We start from the raw sequence: 18,798 nt of genomic DNA, 5'->3' as shown, positions 1-18,798 counted from the left end.
TGGAGGATTATTATGAGGCTTAATAACTAACTCATCATGGGGCATGCAGCTCAGTCAGCTCAGCGTCACACATGGTAATGTGTGAAGCCCTGGGTTTAATCCCCAGCACCGCATAAACTGAACAAAGTGGCCCACGAGGCAGGAAGATCAGAAATGAAGGGTTGCCTCTAGCTATATGGTGATTTTGAGGCCATGAGACCCTGTCTTAGCAAGAACAAATCCCTCAAAGTAAAATAAACTTATGGTGCAGACGCTGCCCTTAGAGGTTATATAACTTAACGGGTCTGAGCGGGAACATCCTCAGCCTGGTGATCTTTACATGGCCAGAGTATAGTATCATGGGGCCGGATTTTTGGTCCTTCTCTTGCCTCAGTCCTCAAAGCCACCAAAATTAGAAGCGAGATAACGAAGTCAGTATTTACCACCACCAAGGGAGCGCCTTGGCTTTTGGAGGAAGTCTTTCTGAGAGCGCAACTGAAATCTCCCAGGTCTTTCTGGTGAAAAAAAAAAATGTCTCCAGGAGATGAAATGGGTTTCTGGAAGGCCTCTTCTTTGCCCTCTGGTGGACAGCTCTCAGAGACAGCAGGTGCCCTGGAGCAGAGCTCTGAGCTCTGTACACCCAACCTGTCAGGGAAGAAAGTGTCCTCCTTCTCTTCCTCTCTCTGAGGCTCTCAGAGCCTTTTGTTTTTGAAAGGATTATAAGCAGTCTGAGAGGTTGGGTGGGGTGGGGGGAACCTCCTTCCCCTCAAACCCAGTGTGTCCTTCCTCCCTGCAAAGCTCCTGTTTCCCTCCATGTTAACAAGCTCCCCAACAAGAGCAGGACCTGCTTGGCAGTGTGAGATAAGCCACCACAAAGGGGCATCGTTGGCACACTGGGAGGTGGGAGCAGTTTCCGCTCAGCCACTCAGCTCAGCCTCAGTGGAAGCCCAGCTCTGTAAGCTTCCCCTGGGACAGCTTGGAAGGGGGGTACCTTCTGGTTGGTGCCTGCTTTGTCCCCCCCCCCCCCCCCCCCCCCCCCCCCCCCCCCGTTCTTAAAGAGCTAGGCCATGGCATTGTTAATTTGATTGCACCCGCTCCAGCTTCCTGTCTTCCCTGATTAGGCAAGCTCCACCTGAAGTGTGAGATTGGTTGAAATTGTGTGGCAGCAACCAGCCTGGCCTTGGTGAACAGGCAGGGAGTAGTCTGGGGAGTTTCAGGCCCCCAAGACTCCAAGGATGCAGGCAGTAGGACTCAGCCCGGAAGAGCGTGTGCACACACAAAGGCTACTGAACTTTGGGTCGTAGAGAGGGTGAGACCTTACAACCTCAAACCTCAGGCCTGTCTCTGAGGCATGGAAAGTGAAGATGATACCCTCTGTCCCACCAGACTTTTCTCTGTCCAGCTATAAAATGGGGCAGTCACTTTCTCCCTTGGCTGCTGGCCAAGATATGCAAGATCAGGAGTGGAGTGGGGGATGGGGACCCATTTTCCCTACTGAGAGCGCTGCGGAAAAAAAAAAGGCAGTAATAATAATAGCTAACATTTATTGAATGCTGATTATGTGCGTGCACCGTGGCTAATGTTCTCCACGAATTAGCTCATTAAACCCCTCCCCCACAGCCCTAGGAGGTTTGAGGGGGTGGCAGCGATGGCTAAAGATGGCTTGGAACTGACAGAATCCTTTTAGAAACAGGAGACATGAACATCTTCCTTTGGCTACTGGGAGAAGGTGTTCTGGGTCATTGCTTAGAACACCCAGATTTGCAAGTGTTTCCTAGAAAGGGCCAAAGAGTAGTCTAGGCTTTGCTGGTCATTGAAGCCACTGACAGTAAACCAGGAAGGAAGAAGGAGTACAGCCTGGTACTGGCTGTGCAGGTGCAGGCTAGGTTTGACCTTAGGCCTAGCTCGCTGACCCCTGCTGTGGAGTTGTGAGCACAGGATCAGACTGGGCTTCAGGACCTTGACTATGAGAGAGTTTTGGCTAAGAGACTGTTTGTGGTCAGGACAAGATGGCTGTGGCGTGCCTGAAAGCCACTAGCCCTAGGAGATGTGGTTTCTAATCAAAGTGTGAGGTGGTCATACTGGTTCTGGTAAGAAGATACTCAGAGATGACATGAGCCCACAGGGGAAAGCCATGTGGCAATCAGAACGGAAACTGGAGTGATGTTTCTGCAACACAAGGAATCCATGACTTTCGGCAACCCCCCAAAGAAGCCAGGATGCTTCCCCAGGGAGCTTCAGGGAAACAAGCACAGGGCTAGTGTCACTCTGCGTCACACTTTATGGACTGTGAAAGAATCAGTCTGTAGTGTTTTGAGGCATTTAGTTGGTAGTACTTTGTTGGAGCAGCCAAGGGAAACTGAGGCAGTTCTGGAAGCAGCAAACTTAGGGGGCATTCTGTACTTAGTCCATAAGTCTTATCTTCTGGGTCAGGAAGATGACCTGCTAGTTCCATAGTGAATTGAGTCCCATAGGGTTATGAAAAGTAGCATCCAACTCTATCTAGACCTGATACCCAGTGTGCTGCCACAGGCTAACCAGTCACCTCTACTTTGTCATAACAATCATGCTACCTCTCTGTCTTGGCCATCTCTGTGGCTAACAACTGCCATCTCTTCTCTTCAGTCTCAAGCTCTTGGGCTTTCTCCTAGTTCACAAATGCTTAGCACTGTCCCTTCAAAGTCCTCCTTGATCTCCAGTCCCTGATCAAGCTCCTATGCCATTCCTACCCTAGAGGAGATCATGCCCACACATCAGGGTGACTTCCCATCCCTCAATTCCTAGTTGCCACCTTCTGTTCAGGTGCTCTCCTCACTGCCTCCCATGCAGACTTCTGTCCCAGTGCCTTTGCCTGGCTGCCAGTCTCCCTGAAGCCACCTTTTCCCTTTCGCTTGCTTCTCAGGGCTGCACTCCAGTGTCCCCACCCCCGGAAGCTCTGATGGGTTCTGCTGATCTATTCCAGGCTCTCCCATCTTAGACCCGACTGATGGCAAGGCCACTCCTGGAGGTTGCGATGGAGACTTAGCCTCGCCTTTCCCTCCTGGAGAGTGTCTCTCCAGTGTTCATTTGCAGAAACTGGATTCCCATGTGAATGTCAGGAGGGTGGGGACTTGATTTTTGAGTATGGCGTTAATAGGTGTGCCCTTGAGGAGGTGATCCTGATCAGGGTAAGTGGAGCCAATAATTGAATTCTTGTGGAGTTTTAAGGGGATGGAGGGACACACACAGGTATACATTTCATTTGCACATTTACAAACTGTTTCTCACATGTCACACGCTGTCTTGGGCCTCTAGGTTTCTTTTTCTTAAGACTTAGCCAGCCTGTGTCTTTTTATTGCTAGCAACAGGAAGCAGGTAAATACATGGACCTCGGCATGACGTTGGATGACAGTCTGCTCGGCAGGTACATGCTCATAGCTTGCCTGATGTAACAGTACATTCACTATGAGGGGCTTTCATCCTTATTGGGGAGCAGCTCTGGGCTTTCTCCCAGGGGCAAAGGTTAGAGGTACTTCAGCTCTCTGCCTACTGTTCTGCACTGCTTTACATAGAGCCCATATGCAGGATCCCCACCTCTGAGGAATGGCCCAGGTGAGTCACCTGGAGATAAACAGGGAGTAGAAATTGGGTGAGCAGGACCAGGTCTCCTCAGCAAAGCCTCCCGTCTGTAAGGACCTGTGTTCTGATGCTGATGAAGAGTGTGTCTGGATGGAGGCTTTTCTTGCACTAGGTCCCCTAGGGGCTAGGTCTGGGGATGTGACAGATTGTTCCTGTTCTAATGACCCTATTAGGGTCATGAGGTCAGTCAGCTGTCCTGAATTTTTCTTCTTGAGAGATATTTTATTTCCCACCCCCTGAAATATCTGGGCTATGGCTTCTAAAAGGCAGGACCAGGAACCCATTCATTTAGGCTTAGGGGGCAAGAGGAAGTGAATGAGGTAAGCCTCCGTGTCTCAGTAGCCAGGGGACAAGCATCAGGTGCAGGTCTCCTGTTCAGGCCCTTTCTGGTCTCTGGATGCTTGATTTGTTTTCCCTGTGTCTGGAGGCTGCAGACTCCTGGGAGCTTTGTCAACTCCCTGCTTTTCTGTGAAGAAGGCCCAAGGGGTGAAAGGAAGTTACAGCCTGTCCTCACTTCTGCTTGATGAAGCATGAGACATGGTGTTGCTTCTTACTCTATGAAGTCTGGAAATCAATAAGGCCAGAGAGGCCACTGGCTAATCATTGCCACGGAAATCATCACCCCCCCCACACACACACCAACATCCAGGGGAGTCCTCTATCCTTGCCTGCACAGAAGACTCCCTCCTGGCTTGGCACAGGCCACCCTGAGGCTGGGTAGCTGAGGCTGACCAATGGCCATAGCCTAAGAGGAGAAAGAGCCAGCAACAGCCCCCAAATCCCACAACTGTGTTTGTAAGTGGGGGTGTTGGCTCAGTTGGCCCTGAGTCCTGCTCATCACCCACTTTTCCGTCTTCTCTCCAGACAGCTAGCAAATATGGGAGAGCATCTGGGCTGTTCTTTCAGCTTCTAGGGTGCTCATAGGGCCAAGGGAAGAGTCTGGGAGCCACCTAAGATGCCAGCTTGGCCAGACTTCCATTCTCAGCACACAGTGCCAGCGTGCGCAGAGGTCTGATCTGTGTTAGGTACCAGGGACACAATTCATACACAGGGAGGATAGATGAACTCTGGACCCTAAGTAGCTCAGAGATAGTGAAGATTCAGGCCTCACCGCCAGCGAATACACAGAAGAACCCTGGGCCACTCTTCTGTGACAGCACTCTATGCCTCAGTTTATCATCTGTTCTCAGGGGGGCCATTATGTGTGTAACAGCCCAAACTATGTGTCCTGGCATTGTCTGTATGAACTGTAAATAGTTCATTCCGGTTGAGGGCCCAAGCAAGGGAGGCAAGACATCAAAAGGGGTATTGGGGAGACTGGAAAGATGGCTCAGGGGTTCAGAGCACTAGCTGATCTTTCAGAAGACCTAGGTTCAATATCCAGTATCCACATGGTAGTTTATAATTCCCTGTAAGCGGAGTTCCAGTGGATCCAGCACCCCCTTCTGGCTTATGTGGGCATTAGGCATACAGGCGATACACAGGCATACATGCAGGAAAAGTATCCTATACACATAAAGCAAACATAAAATAAAACATAATAAAAGCATTGGGTAGCTGGAAGACAGACACGGGCCATTCAAGTCTGTACCACATATGGGCTGGACAAGGGTTTGTGGTCCCCGGGTGGTTCATTGACTCCTATCCTCGTGGGAGGGCAGCAGTCTCACTACCAGGTCAAAGGACACACATCTTCTGTCTGATAAGAGTTGTTTCCATTTAAACAGGGACTGACCTGGACTACGAATCATAGAGTTGACTGTGCTTCCTAAGATTTTGCACCCTGACCTTGGGACCAGCAGTCAGCTATGCCAGGTAAGCCCACCTACTACAGCTCCAGGGCTTCCCTGGGTCAGGCTGGCTCCTTCCGTCTGCCCATCTCTATTAGGGTCTGGTTCCTTCATCTGACTTCCTGTGATGCAGGTGTGGAGAAGCCGAGGGCCCTTGGAGCTCACTTTAATTGGCCTGACATTTTGCTAAACAAACAAACCAAAACTCAGAGCAAACAAAGAAGCCTTCTGGGTTTAATTGGCCATGAGCTTTGTCTGTGGCCCAGTCACTGGAGCCTTCAGAGAGGTGGAGGGGAGACAGGGGCAGGAAGAGCACCTGTCTAATAAAGATGGGGGCCAGGAGTTCTTGGGGGGGGGCCTGCCATATGATGGTGGCATCAAAACACAGCTAGTCCCCTCCACCCTGAAGAGCAGCTGGGCTTTGTACCTGCCTCTTGCTGAAGAATTCTCTTTGTGGATGATTTCTCTCCCTCTGAGTGTCAGGTGGAGCTGGAATTGCCTCCTCTTTTTGGTCATATTCTCTCTCTCTCTCTCTCTCTCTCTCTCTCTCTCTCTCTCTCTCTCTCTAATTTAAAAAGGAGATTAAAGGTAGCCCCGTGGATATGGTATTTTCTCCTGCCAATTATATTTATTTTCAATCAAGTCCTCGGAGGCAACAGCCTGGCCCTCTGGAAAGACTCCTAAGGCCGATGGAGACACTGCTAGCCGGGCTGGAGGTGGCATAGCTCAGATAAGGTCTGGGTTTTCAGGTTTGAGGTGAATTCTGATTTTATGGGTGAGGAAACCAAGACCCAGAGGAAGGAAGGCAAAGAAGGAAGGGGTGGCTGACAGTCTAACCTGTGGACATGGCGATTGTGACCCAATGACCTCTACGCACTATCTCAGATTCTGTCGAAAGGAACCGTTGCTAGTTTCCCAAGGAGGATGTGGAGAGAGGATCGTGAAGTTCAGGGACTTATGAGGTTAGCCATACCACGCTTTTGGGGTCAAAGAGGAGTGGAGACTACTCGGGATTGTCTTCTGGGATGTCCAAGGACTTGGACAACTAATTTCCTGCTCCCTCAAATCCTCGGTGCCCTGGCTGGGCTGGATGGTTTTAGATGTCAGCTGGACTGTTATGGGATCCCCAGGGACCTGTCAGAGTAGTCCTGGGGCGGGGGAAAACAATAGGTGAGTTAGTAAGAACTACTCTCAGGTGCTTGCTGTCCAATCAGATGGGAACCCAGAACACTCAGGACACTGACTCCTCCTCTTAAAACAGGGACAGTAGTCTCCTCCTGCCCGTGGACACCAGAGCTCTGGCTCCCTGGTCTGGCCTTGGACGGTGTTATACTGCCATGGATTCTCTGGACCATGTCACCAGCACCCCAGGGTCTGTTACAGATAGCTAGTTGTGGGACTTCATAGGTCCCATCAGTATATGATTCAGTTCTCCTAAGAAAGTCCCCTTTATCCATCTACCATCTGTCTACAAACCTGCCACTTAAAGCCTCTGAGAACAGGAGCTCTGTTCCATTCCTCATGGCATCTCCAGCCCCCACACCAACTGTTGCTAACAACGGTCAGATGCATACCCGTGTCAAGCACTGTATAAATTGTTGTCGATGCATAGTCTCATTGAAAACTTACTAGTGAGAAAAGCACACACACCCCTCCCTATTCACAAGTGTGATCCTCAAGGAACCTCTATAGTAGGTTGGAAATATCTTATGTTACATGTTGAATACTCTTAACTGGATGTGTATGGTGGAGCACGGAGGGGAAGGAGGGCTGGAAAAATAAAGGCAGTATGCATCAGAAGCTGTCCGCTGAGCTTCCTACCGTAAGACAGTAGACAGACGTGTTTCTTGTTTAACTTTATGAGCAGTGGTTAAGTGGAGTATCTGTCACTGGTGTTGCCTCACATTGGGAAAGAATACTGGACCATAATATCACTAACTTGGAAAAGGAACAAAATCTGAATTTTGGAGTATAGTTGTTACTGACTTTTGCCTCATGGTGAATGTTGAAAATAGTGAACTTGGAGGCCATCTATGTTTCAACTGTGGGCTTACAGTGTAGGACACCAGGCTCACAGAGGTCACTGTCTGTGATCTCATAGCTCTCAAGTAGCAGAGCTGGGATTTGAACTCAGGGATGTCTATTCTACTTTCCTGGTCATGAAGCAGACACCATTTCCTGTCCAGTGAATGTTCAGTGACCCAAGGAGTCAGCACTGTGAGGTCAGGGATGTGGATGTCCCCTCAGGATGGCCCAGCCAAATGTCCGGCTTGCCCTGTAGGACTCTTCAGGAGATGATGCACCCTCTGACACATTTCCCTTCTTTCTTCTGCTTGGGGACAGTGGGGGCAAAGGTTAGTTAGCCCTCTGAAGGCTTAGACCTGGTGCCACGGAGCTGAATCAGGCCAAATGTTTTCTACAAATAGGAGATACAAGATGGAGCTTTAGGTGACTGCTTCTGCAAGCGGATCAGGGATGGGGCTGATGGCGTCAGAGATTTAGGGTGGCTCAGAAATGACTGCGCTTCATCCACCAAACTCACTGGTAAACTCTCTCTCTCTCTCTCTCTCTGTGTGTGTGTGTGTGTGTGTGTGACAGACAGAGAAACGACAGAGACAGAGAAAGACAGAGAGAAAGACAGAGAAAGATAGAGAGAGAAAGAGAAAGAGAAAGAGAGACAGAGACAGAGAGAGAGAGAGAGAGAGAGAGAGAGAGAGAGAGAGAGAGAGAGGAGGGAAAGAGAGGGAGAGAGAGTGAAAACAGAGCAAAGAGAGAGGGAAGGATCTGATACCCCAGAACTGTACCCTTTGCTGCTCTGTCTCCTCATATCTATGAAGTCCCACATGACCCAGAGCAGCATCCTCACTGGTCAGTGGACTTCCATGTGCCCTCGAGGAGGTGTGTGTGTGTGTGTGTGTGTGTGTGTGTGTGTGTGTGTACTGGAAGGACAGGCCCAGGCAGGCAAGCCTTCCCCTTGTGGCTCTCCCTGGCTGAGGAATGTAGATTGATTGCCTGGCTTTATGAAGGACAAAGTGCTTTGTGATGGTGGGAAGGAGGCTGCTCCCAGCACGGGGATTCCGCCCGAGGGCTCCCTCAGCATCGATCTCCTGGCAGGGCTTTCCCGTCTGGACGAAGGCCCAGGATTGTTCATGGAGGGATCTCCCGGGAGGTGTGGGGCGGACTGCACACAGGCTCTACAGCTCTCTGTAGCTACTCTAGAGGGACATTAGAAAGAACGGCACTGGTGGGCTACACCTGTGTCCAGTCAGGGACACACTGACATACACGAAGGGCTGGACACAGACTGAGCCGCAAACTATTATGCCAGCTTTGTAGATAGGGTAAATACTGTTTAATAAGGTCATATGTGCTTTTCAATGCATGGCTGCTGTGGTGCTTAACAGAACACAGGGACAGCAGATAAACAGTGGCTTCCAGGGCCATGAAGGTGGCTCTGGTTAGGGAATTCAGACACTGTCCCTAGTGTTAGAGTTACAGGGTTGCGCGGCCCCTATGCGCTCCTATTTAGCCTTAGCTTCTGTGTTACGCAAAACAGTTTTATGAGGTTTGTAAGTTGGGAGTGAGTTAGGATAAGTGGGGAGACTTGAACCCAGAAAGACAAAATGGCCTTCCAAGGTCACACAGATCAACCGAAGGCTTTACCTACACAGTGTCTTCCTTCTGAGGTTGTAACAGGTGGTACACAACTCAGTATGTATTGAGTAGCCGAAAGGAATTGCTTGATATAGGTATTGGGATTGGATTATTGGATTGCCAACTGACACATGAACCAAATAATTACCATACAGCTACTAGAACCTGTGTCCTTGACTTGAGACAGCCAGAGTTGGTCTTTGTTTTGGATAAACATGCTTCCAAAAGCCTCTGGGAGGCTGCCAAGCTCACCTCTGAGCAACCTCGCTGTTTCTGGACAGAATAGCAGAATCCCAGGGGATGGGCAGGCATGGGAGAGTCAAGACTGACCTTGGTGGCTCTTGGCAGAATGGCAACAAACATAGGGGCAGGACTCACTTTTCACGGTGAGGAACATGGCCTTGCTGATGTCGGTGCCCACGCCGTTGCTGGCCTGGCAGAGGTAGTAGCCGATGTCCTCTTCCAGGACGTGGCGTATCAGCAGGGAGCTGTTGGGCAGGATCTGGATGCGGCCAGTGAGGGGCACTGGGTGATATTGCTGGGGGTTCCCACTCCCTGGAAGGAGGCAGCGGTTAGGGGGGTGTTGGGAGTGGACTGGGTGTGACCTAGTGCCTTCAGAAAGGCCTGATAGGGTTGGACTATGGCCACTTCACGGCAAAGCTACACCATCCCATAATACTGGCACCACACAGCTCCTACTGTGTGTCATGAAATACACCTCAGAGAGGTCTGACCCTAACTTGGCTCTGAGGAATGGAAAGAGTTGGGGCAGTACCTCAGGCAGAGCCCACCTTGACACTGAACTTGCTGGAATACATTTCTGAGATAGGAAGAAAGAACCATCTTTGGTCAGCTTGCCAATAGGCCAGAAGACTGGGTTCTCGGATTCTATTTGCCTGGTTACACACAGTCAGGCTTGGGGAAGAGGCTATTTTTCACAGGGATCTCCAATCCCAACATTAGCCACAGACATAGTCTATCATGCGGCATCATCAGATATCAAATATATCTTTGGGATGAGGCTGCTCTGGGAAAGGACTAAGATCTCAGACTAGAAAGGACCCCAGGGTGGGCAGGGAGGGCTGGGGAAGTAACACAGACCGTCTTTGGGGTTGCAGGAGGTCAAGTGGTGGGGACAAGAGGAGCTTAGGGGGCTGTGGGTGTAGTTCAGTGGGGGTGGGGTTGCCTGTTTTTCGTGGGGGCCCTCAGAGCATCAGCATCACAAAAAGCAAACAGGATTCGGATTCAGCATCCTGCTGTCCCTCACCCCTGGTGTGGCTGAGTAGGACTTCTAGACCCTCTGATGTAGGGGATCCCCAAGCTCAGAACTCAGTACTCCTCCTGGGGCTGGGGGTCGCATGTAAGAACAGGTCCCACGCCCGTCAGAGCAGCCTCCAGGTCCTCCCTGCTCTGCTTAGAGAAGAGGCTCACCTTTGGCATGCTTCCACATGACCTTGGGTGGCGGGTAGCCATCTACCGAGCAGTTGAGCACACCAGCTTTGCCGTAGATGCCATCCTGGTTGTTGGGCTGCACCACAAATCGAGGGGGCACTGTGGAAAGGGAGGTGCGGAGAAAAGAGGCTTAGTCTCACCCGGGTCCCCTAGGTCTGGGGGCCTCTTCAGTAGATGTCAGCCCTTCCTGGATCATTACAATGTTGGGAGCAGACAGCTTGTAAAGTCCAAAAGGGTGAGAGCTCAGAGTCCCAAACTTGACTCTGCTCTTGGCTGACCACGGGAAGGATGCCACCCCACCCCACTCCAGGCTTGAAAGTAAGAGGCTTGGGTCTCTCTGTCTTTAAGAAGCCAGCCAGAACCAACTTCTTAAGAGCCTGTAATTCCAACTGGAACCCTAGAGAGATGCTCTTACCCCCACCCCCCCATCCCCACCCGCCCTGGGACTGGCAGGACCCGCTCACCACGCACGATGAGCTGGCGCTCCCTGCTCACGGTGGCCGCTGCGTTGCTGGCAATGCAGGTGTAGTTGCCATTGTGCTTGAGGGAGACGCTGGAGATCTGCAGGGAGCTCATGAATTCCTTGCTCTCAATGGTCACGCCTGAGCCTGAGATGATCACCTGTCCGTCCTTTCTCCAGGTGATGCGGATGGGCATGTCCCCCGACGACACCACACAGGGGATATAGAGCAGCTGGCCGATGGAGGCAGGGGGGAACTCGAAGGGCTGGATCAGAGGGGGCACTGGGGAGGGCAAGGGGATATTACGGTCAGCTGCCCTACTTGAGGGCTCTGGCTTACCCTGGGACAGGCCTGGAATGTAGCTCCCCAGGTCCCCGGGACTTTGAATGCAGCATCTTCTGAGCATGCCCTGGTGCCCTGGCTCTTGTCCACCTGTAAACCCAAGCCAGGACTCCCTGTCTCTGTGCTAATCTTCCCAGATCTCAGACTGGTCTTTGAATTTGACCCAAGTGCTTCCTGACCCACTGCTCAGCTGGTATATAAATTCTTATCTTGGCAGCTACCCCCCAGATCTTTGTGGTCCTGGGGCAGAGAGAGATGCTGTGTCCTGGAGGCAAGTGAAGAAGTCCTGCTTAGATTCTCTCCCTTCTCTCTCCATGACCACTTGCCTAAAACCAGACGCTTCCAAACCAGGTCCTTTCATGAACTTGCCCCTCCCCATGGCCATCACTTTGCAGAACCATTACACGTGCACAGGAACCTCACTGAATCCTTCTCCAGCCTTAGACCTGGAGCTTGATGGTACCACTTTACAGATGGGAAGACAGACGAGGAGCAGAAACTGAGATAGGTGATGGGGACGGGGGTGACATTGGGACTTGAGACCTGATCAGTCTGTTCAAGTCAAGGTTCTTTTTACTAAGCAGCATTGGTACCTCTGGAAAAAGACCCCAATGTTCATTCGGCAGGCCCCTTTGTCTCACTAGGTGTTCCAAAACTGAAAAGAGAGCCTGCTATACCTCCGGTGGCCACGTGGGTAGAGTACTTGGGCAGAGCTCTCTGTACCAGGCTTGCCCTCATCTCAACCCCTGGGGTGGGGGATGGAGGGTCGGGATGCCTGTCTGCAGCCTGAGTCTCTGGGAGATGGATCCTCCTCTCTCAGCACTGGCGGGAACATCAGCCATTATCTTTATGATAACTCAATTAGGCGGCAGCAACTTCCCCAGCTCATGGTTGGGGGCGGGGGGGATGGAGAGGAGAGCGAAGGAGACAGACAATTAGCTTAACAAGGATGAGCACGAGTAGATGAGGTCTCCTTTCTGCAGTCGAATAATTAAATTACAAAGCTGCCCACGGTCCTCAGCCTTCTCCCAGGCTCCTGCCCACCCCTCATTGGAAGCCAGTGATGCTATTTCAACACAGGCCTGCCTACCCAGAGCCAGGGCACAGCAGAGAGCACAGGCAGGCCTTGCAGACCTATGGTACAAAACAGCCAGATGTGCACAGAGAAAGCGTCTGAATCCTTGGCGGGGTGGGGTCTGGTGGTCTTGGAGGATGTGTCAGTGAGGAAGGGACTGCTTCCAGTACTCCTAACAGGAGCCTCAGCCGGCCTTCTAATGCTACCCTCACCTTGCCTTCTACCCCAGCTAGGGGGTCTATCCTCATGACTTTCCATGCCTGAGCCTTGTTTGGCATGCCCCCCTCCACTGCCATGAGCTCCCTGTCCTCTAGCCAGCTTGCACCCATCTGATTCCATACCTACCCTGGTATTGGCCAGGTCCTAAGCCTTAGTCAGATATCCTAGGGTTCTGGTCATTGGTCCTGTCAACACACCCCTGTTATTGGCTGGGGTGGGACATTGCCCCTGCTCCTGTGAGAGGGTGGCTAGGACATGGGCATCTCTAGATAGATTATTCTGTAACTAGGCTTCCTTGAGTTTCTGATAGAATTGCTTCTGAAAGCCAGTGCAGGCCTGATTGCCACCGTCTCCCTGGGCTCGGAGCTACGACTTGTATAACAGGAGTGATTATGGGTGCCTCATACATGCTCATGAGCTATATTAATAAGTAGACATATATATGTCTGGATATCATCTCTCAGGGTGACCTCAGCAGTTCCATGTGGTGGACTTGGGGGTGGGGCAGACATAAAATGAGGGTTCATCCAGAATAAGAAGTACCCTAGCTTCTCTCCAGGTGCTGCTATTCTGTGAGCATTCTGGAGCATCTTCATGGTTCTTCCTAGGGCCAGGCCTTTTCTGGTGTGGCACTAACCAAGCTCTTGGGATTGAGGAACCTCTGGACTGTGAGCAGGGGTTTGTGTCATCGGTGACACTCCAGGAGCTGTGGAGTAGGACATGCAGCCAAGGCATGGGTACTCTGAGTACCTCATTTCCAGGGGAGACAGAGCAAGAAGACAGAGACAATGTTGCCCAGCAAGGAGCTTTGGCCTAGCAGAGGGGACCGTCTCAGTGAGAAGGGATTTAGAGAGTGGTGTAAGTTACTAAGGCAGGTTAGTTCACTAGTTAGACAATTATGTAATATGTGTGAAATGTCTACCCTGTGAAGGTATTACTGCTCTGTGGATGAGGAACGCAGGACCCTGGCCAAGCTGGGAGAGGTAAGACACTGCCCTTTGTGATTACTGGGCTAGTGACCCCTGAACACACAGACACAGGACTCAGCAGGGGAAGGTGTCCTCTGGGGGTGACCACAGCCTCAGGAAGCCCTGACCATTTGATCTGGCACAGATGCTTACAAAATAGTACACAGGATGAAGGAAGAAGCCAGGCTGAGGCAAATGGCAGAGGCCACCGAGGACTGTGAGGGAATGGCATGGAGGAGCCCTTGAGGGACCACCGAAAAGCACCAGCCAGCACTCGTGTTGGGGTTTAGTTACATGTGTAGGCTGGCTCAGGGCTCCTTCATGTCCCGTGTGTCAGATGGCCAGACGACTCCTCAGAGTCTGATGCATCACGTTACTCTCTGTCACAAAGCCACCACCAAGTTATGTATGCCACTGTGGCAGAAGCCCTTCACCCACCTGTGTAGCTAGTTACTCTAAATTGAAATAGTCCCTCCTAGAGGAAGGACAGATGCTTATGAAAGCAGGGAAGCTCATGAAACTTACAAGATTTATAAGCCCCTCTCAAGGTTATAAAAGTGGCCCACAACTGCTGGGCAGAGTAGATTCCCTCCCGCCAAGCTTCCGGGGTGCTCCTGTAAGTCACCCCTTACCCCTGCTTCTGTAAATAGTCCCAATAGACTTGCTGCTTTACCAAGCTAGACTTGAGTGTAATAATTCCTTTGCTCTGTTAGTGCCCCACCTGGGGGGAGCAGACATTTGTTCTCTCTGTTAAGGAAGAGTCGCACAACCCCTTTGCAGATAGTGGAAGGGCCAGGGCTTCTTGGGGGAGCTCCATAGCTCCAGGCTGGCATTCTGTCAACACTCAAGTCCAGGCTCAGAGACGGCCTGTGCTGTGGGCAAGAGGATTCTGAGCCGTGTTGGGATATTTGATAAGAACACATAATTTTTGTTTTAGTCTCTGGATACCTAAAAAGGAAGACCTGCCATTTAGCCACACCTTCTCTAAGCTCAGGGACAGATGCTAACAGAACGGGTTTATCATCTTTCCCCCAGGGAACCAGTCTTTCGGGAGTTGCGGGTCTCTGGCCACCTGCTTTCATCAGTGCCATCTGTAGTCCCAAGTCTCTTGTGCCCATGTCCATAACTTCTGCAGTAGCTGGCCTGGGATGTCATATAGCAGGGGGTTGGGGTGGGGCCTCCTTCTTGGAGCAAGGTACCACACCAGCACCCAGCACCGAGGCTAGAGACCAGAGTGTCTACAAAGATGCAGCAATTGTGGCAGGTCACACAACATCTGGCTGTCATAAAGTCTTTATGGACACTTGTTTGGCAGTGTCATGCGGTACTGACCACCAGCCCAGCCTATAAATGCTTTATGGGGTCTCTTATCATCTGTCTTTGAGGTTGAGCCTTTTATTTACTGCACCTGCTTGCAAAGTGTACACTGTGGAAAGTCAGAGCCTCTCTGTCCCCACAGCATGGAAAGATCTATATCTTTCAAGAAAGATCTATATCTGGGGCCAGGACATCTGAATTCCACATCTGGGGCCAGGACATCTGAATTTACTCAAGTGACCATAGGCAAGTGGCCTTGCCACTACCCCCGGCCTCTGCCTGAGCCTTAGTTTCTTACTCTGTACAATGGAGGGGTGCCAGGCCTGGAGAAATGGCTAAGAGTGCTTGCCCCAAAGCATGAAGACTTGAGATCTGATCTCAGTAACCCTGTGAAGCCTTGGGTAGTGGGACTTGCCTATAGCCCCAGAGCTGTCAGGGGCAGAGACAGGAAGATTACTGGGACTAGTTGGCCACTAGCTTAGCTTCAGGTTCATCAGGAGACTCTGTGACTAGGGAGTGACCAAGCAGACCACCTGATATCTTCTGGTCTCCGCATGCATGGACAGCACATACGCACACACATAAATGTGCATAAACACACACACACACACACACACACACACACACACACACACACACACCAGACCGAAATGGTGGAGGTAGGCTGATTAGTTTTACTAGTGTGACACTAAGTTTCCAGGTTCAATAAATCTAATTATTCTAGGAATAAGCACAGTTTGCTTCGGTTTTTTATCACAACCACCCCTTCTTGGCAACGCGTGCTTTCTCTGACCACGAGGTCCCTCCCTCCCGACACTCTCGTATCCAGTTTAGATTTAATGTCATGCGCTGTCTGTTAATCCTTAAGATGCAAGCTCCTGGAGGGTGGGGAATTTTGTGTGTTTTGAGCTCCAGTCAGAGTGTGCCTCAGGCCCTCAGTCTAACGGTAGAGGCTCTCGGAGGATCCGATGTAAGGTAGAAACAGTTCCCCGCAGAACCATGCCAAGAGGCCCCGGTTGCGGGTAGGTCCTGCCCTTGGTTAATCAAACATTTAAGTCTCTGCACCCGGAGATGCTTTCATGACACATTATTTCTCAGCTGCCGAGGACTCAAAAGTCCCCAAGTCTACATTGGCTCTGTGTGCCCTCCTCTTAGCCTCCCGCCAAGGATCTGTCCCGAAGCCCAGAGACTAGTGCTGTCCCCTGCAGCAGGTTCCCCTTGTCATTCAGTGCTGCATGTACCAAGCCCAGATTTCCTCAAAGCACCCCTTTGCCCCTCTGTCTGCTGCCTCGCTGACCCTCCCTGGAAAAAACTCTTGAGCAATGTTTCATATAACCAACCCGTAGCGCCTTTCATGGGTCAGGGATGTCCTTTTACAGGAGAAGGCATTCATGCACACGTAACTGTTTCACATGCATGTACATGACTGTGTCCCAGCACGGGCAGGCTAGTGCGCCCCTTTGACACTTGATTGTGTGTGTAGTTTGTGCACATGTGTGCACCCCACACATCACTGCACACATGTGTAGATGCATGTCGGGTATGTTCTGATCTTGGCTCAGTGATTGAAAATTTCATTAGCAGACAAGCAGTCCCCAGAAGGAACCGACTCAGCAGTTGGTTTTTCCAGCTCACGAAGCAGCATTGGTTTGCCCGCATCTGGTCCACCAGTCTTGGCTCTTACAGAGAAGTGGGGGTTGGGGAGGGGGACTGGATACACTGTTGCAGGCTTCCGGTTCCTGTCTTAGTCCATCTCGGCCTTTTCTCTATTCTGTTCCAGTCTGCCCCTCTGACTTGATGCACTTTGCAATGTCCAGTAGCCATAGGGTCCAGAGTGTTACCCCAGGCACTCACCCCTTCCTCCCTGGAGTCTGGGCCCCTTGCCATGTCCAGGGGCGCCTCCTCCTCCCCCCTCCTTGGGGAGCTCTTGGAAGAGCACAGCCGCTAATCAAGCAGCGTGATCATAATCAGCTTTGATGGGCTCTTCTGCAAAAGTGCATTCTAATGAGGTGGGGGAGGCGGGCAGAGAGGGTGGGGCGGAGGAGCTGAGCTTTCGGAGAGGTGGGGGAACTGGCTTCTAGGCCTTTACATGAGTGTCTGGTCTAGAGAGGAAACAGGGGACCTTACCCCTCCTAAGGCTGTGTACTGGTCTTTTTTTTTTTTTTTTTTTTTCAAATTGTGATAAGGGGGAGCAGGAAGGTTTGCACAAAAGCCTGTATCACACGTTGATAGACAGACACACAGATGTACAGACACAGACACAAACACAAACAAGACACACACATATGCTTATCATACAGACAGATGGACACACACATACATACAGATAGACACAGATAGAGAGACAAACAGGCACACACATACAAACACACGCAGGCACACACATATCACACATAGTCACACATGCACACACACACATAGTCACACATGCATGTACACACACAGTCACACATGCACATACACACACAGTCACACACACGCACACACAGCCACACATGTACACACACAATCACACATGCACAGACGCACACAGTCACACACACATAGTCACACACACACAGTCACACGTATACACAGTCACGCAAGCATACACACAGTCACACATGCATGCACACAATCACACATGCACACATACAGTCACACATGCACACACATACACAGTCATACAAGCACACACACATAGTCACACATATACACAGTCACACATGCACACACAATCACACATGCACACACAAACATAGTCACACATGCACACACATAGTCACACATGCACACACAATCACACATGCACACACACAATCACACATGCACACACACAGTCACACATGCACACACACAGTCACACATGCATGCACACAATCACACATGCACAGACACACAGTCACACATGCACAGACACACACACACACACACACACACACACACACACACACACACACACATGTTCTCCACCCCTCTCCTCGGGCTGGGAGATACTGTCACTACACTATCACTACAGGTCTACTGAGCTGCTGAGCCCGAATGCATCAGATTCAATTCATTAGGAGTGATCGCTCCCTGAGTGGGGCTGAATAATTGATGAGCGGAGAGCGGTTTTCAGGATGTTCCGAGTACTCCGAGGCTTGCTGGAGCCCTGTTATTAGTATTTTTTTCTTTTAACTGACAAACCCGGCCAAATGCTTGCTGGAGCATTGGGCACAGGGAGCGGGGCAGAGGTTAGATGTTTTAATATGTGATGTTTACACTCTACGCTCTCGGCCCATTGCTTGTAACAGAAATGGATACAGGCTTCTGTGATGCCCAGTGGGGTGGAAGCAGGGCAGGCTGGGCTACCGCACATCATTACCAAGTCTGTTTGCCCAGGTGTGGAAGGGAGATAGGGGCCTGGCATGTAGGTCCATGGGCTGCCCGGAAAGGGCACGAAGTAAAAAACACTCTGTCACTGCCACTGCCTAAAGCAGGGAGGTGGTACTGCCAATGTGTATCTCAGCTCTTTTTCTCAGGCCTGAGATGGCCATGAAGCCCCCAGTTCTTGGAGCTCACAGTGTGGCTTCTCACAAGTTACTCCAACTCATACCAGTGCCGCAGATTCAGTTCAACAAACATGTGCCGTCTGGCACTGTGACAGGATGGGTACCCTGAGGCAGGGTGGGTACACAGGATGTACGTGACCCAGCCTCTGAGAATTGCTCAGAGTGAGCCAGATGACAGAAAGGTAAGAAACACAGAGAGGAGGGCTTCCTCCACCATCCACTGTGACTGTCAGGTTTCCAGTCTTCCCATCCTGGGGTCACTGTCATAGCTCACTGATATAGCATGTGCCCCCAAACACTTTCTCTCCTTGACCCCCCTTCCTTGCACCAATGCTTCTTCCAGGGTCAAAGCAGAGGAGACTCTGGTCTAAGACCCTCAAGGGCACCCCA

The 18,798-nt window shown here is 51.1% G+C and overlaps 1 protein-coding gene across 3 annotated transcripts in view; it reads right to left on the bottom strand.

The window, feature by feature from the left end:
- Dscaml1 (DS cell adhesion molecule like 1) overlaps positions 1-18,798 on the bottom strand; it is a 321,523-nt gene that overhangs the window by 52,599 nt on the left and 250,126 nt on the right. For all 3 annotated transcript variants that reach the window (XR_013107524.1, XM_076924982.1, XM_076924983.1), the window contains 3 exons: positions 10,958-11,236; positions 10,473-10,592; positions 9,420-9,596 (listed from right to left, as the gene is read on the bottom strand). Coding sequence is in view for 2 of the 3 variants with exons in the window: in XM_076924982.1 (XP_076781097.1) it covers positions 9,420-9,596; positions 10,473-10,592; positions 10,958-11,236 (576 nt within the window). In the remaining variant the exon portion in view is untranslated. The remainder of the gene's footprint in view (positions 1-9,419; positions 9,597-10,472; positions 10,593-10,957; positions 11,237-18,798) is intronic.

Source organism: Arvicanthis niloticus, chromosome 26, assembly GCF_011762505.2.
Source record: "Arvicanthis niloticus isolate mArvNil1 chromosome 26, mArvNil1.pat.X, whole genome shotgun sequence".
Lineage (NCBI taxonomy): Eukaryota > Metazoa > Chordata > Mammalia > Rodentia > Muridae > Arvicanthis > Arvicanthis niloticus.
The sequence above is the reverse complement of the archived record's forward strand: the minus strand, read 5'-3'. Positions and strand labels throughout refer to the sequence as shown.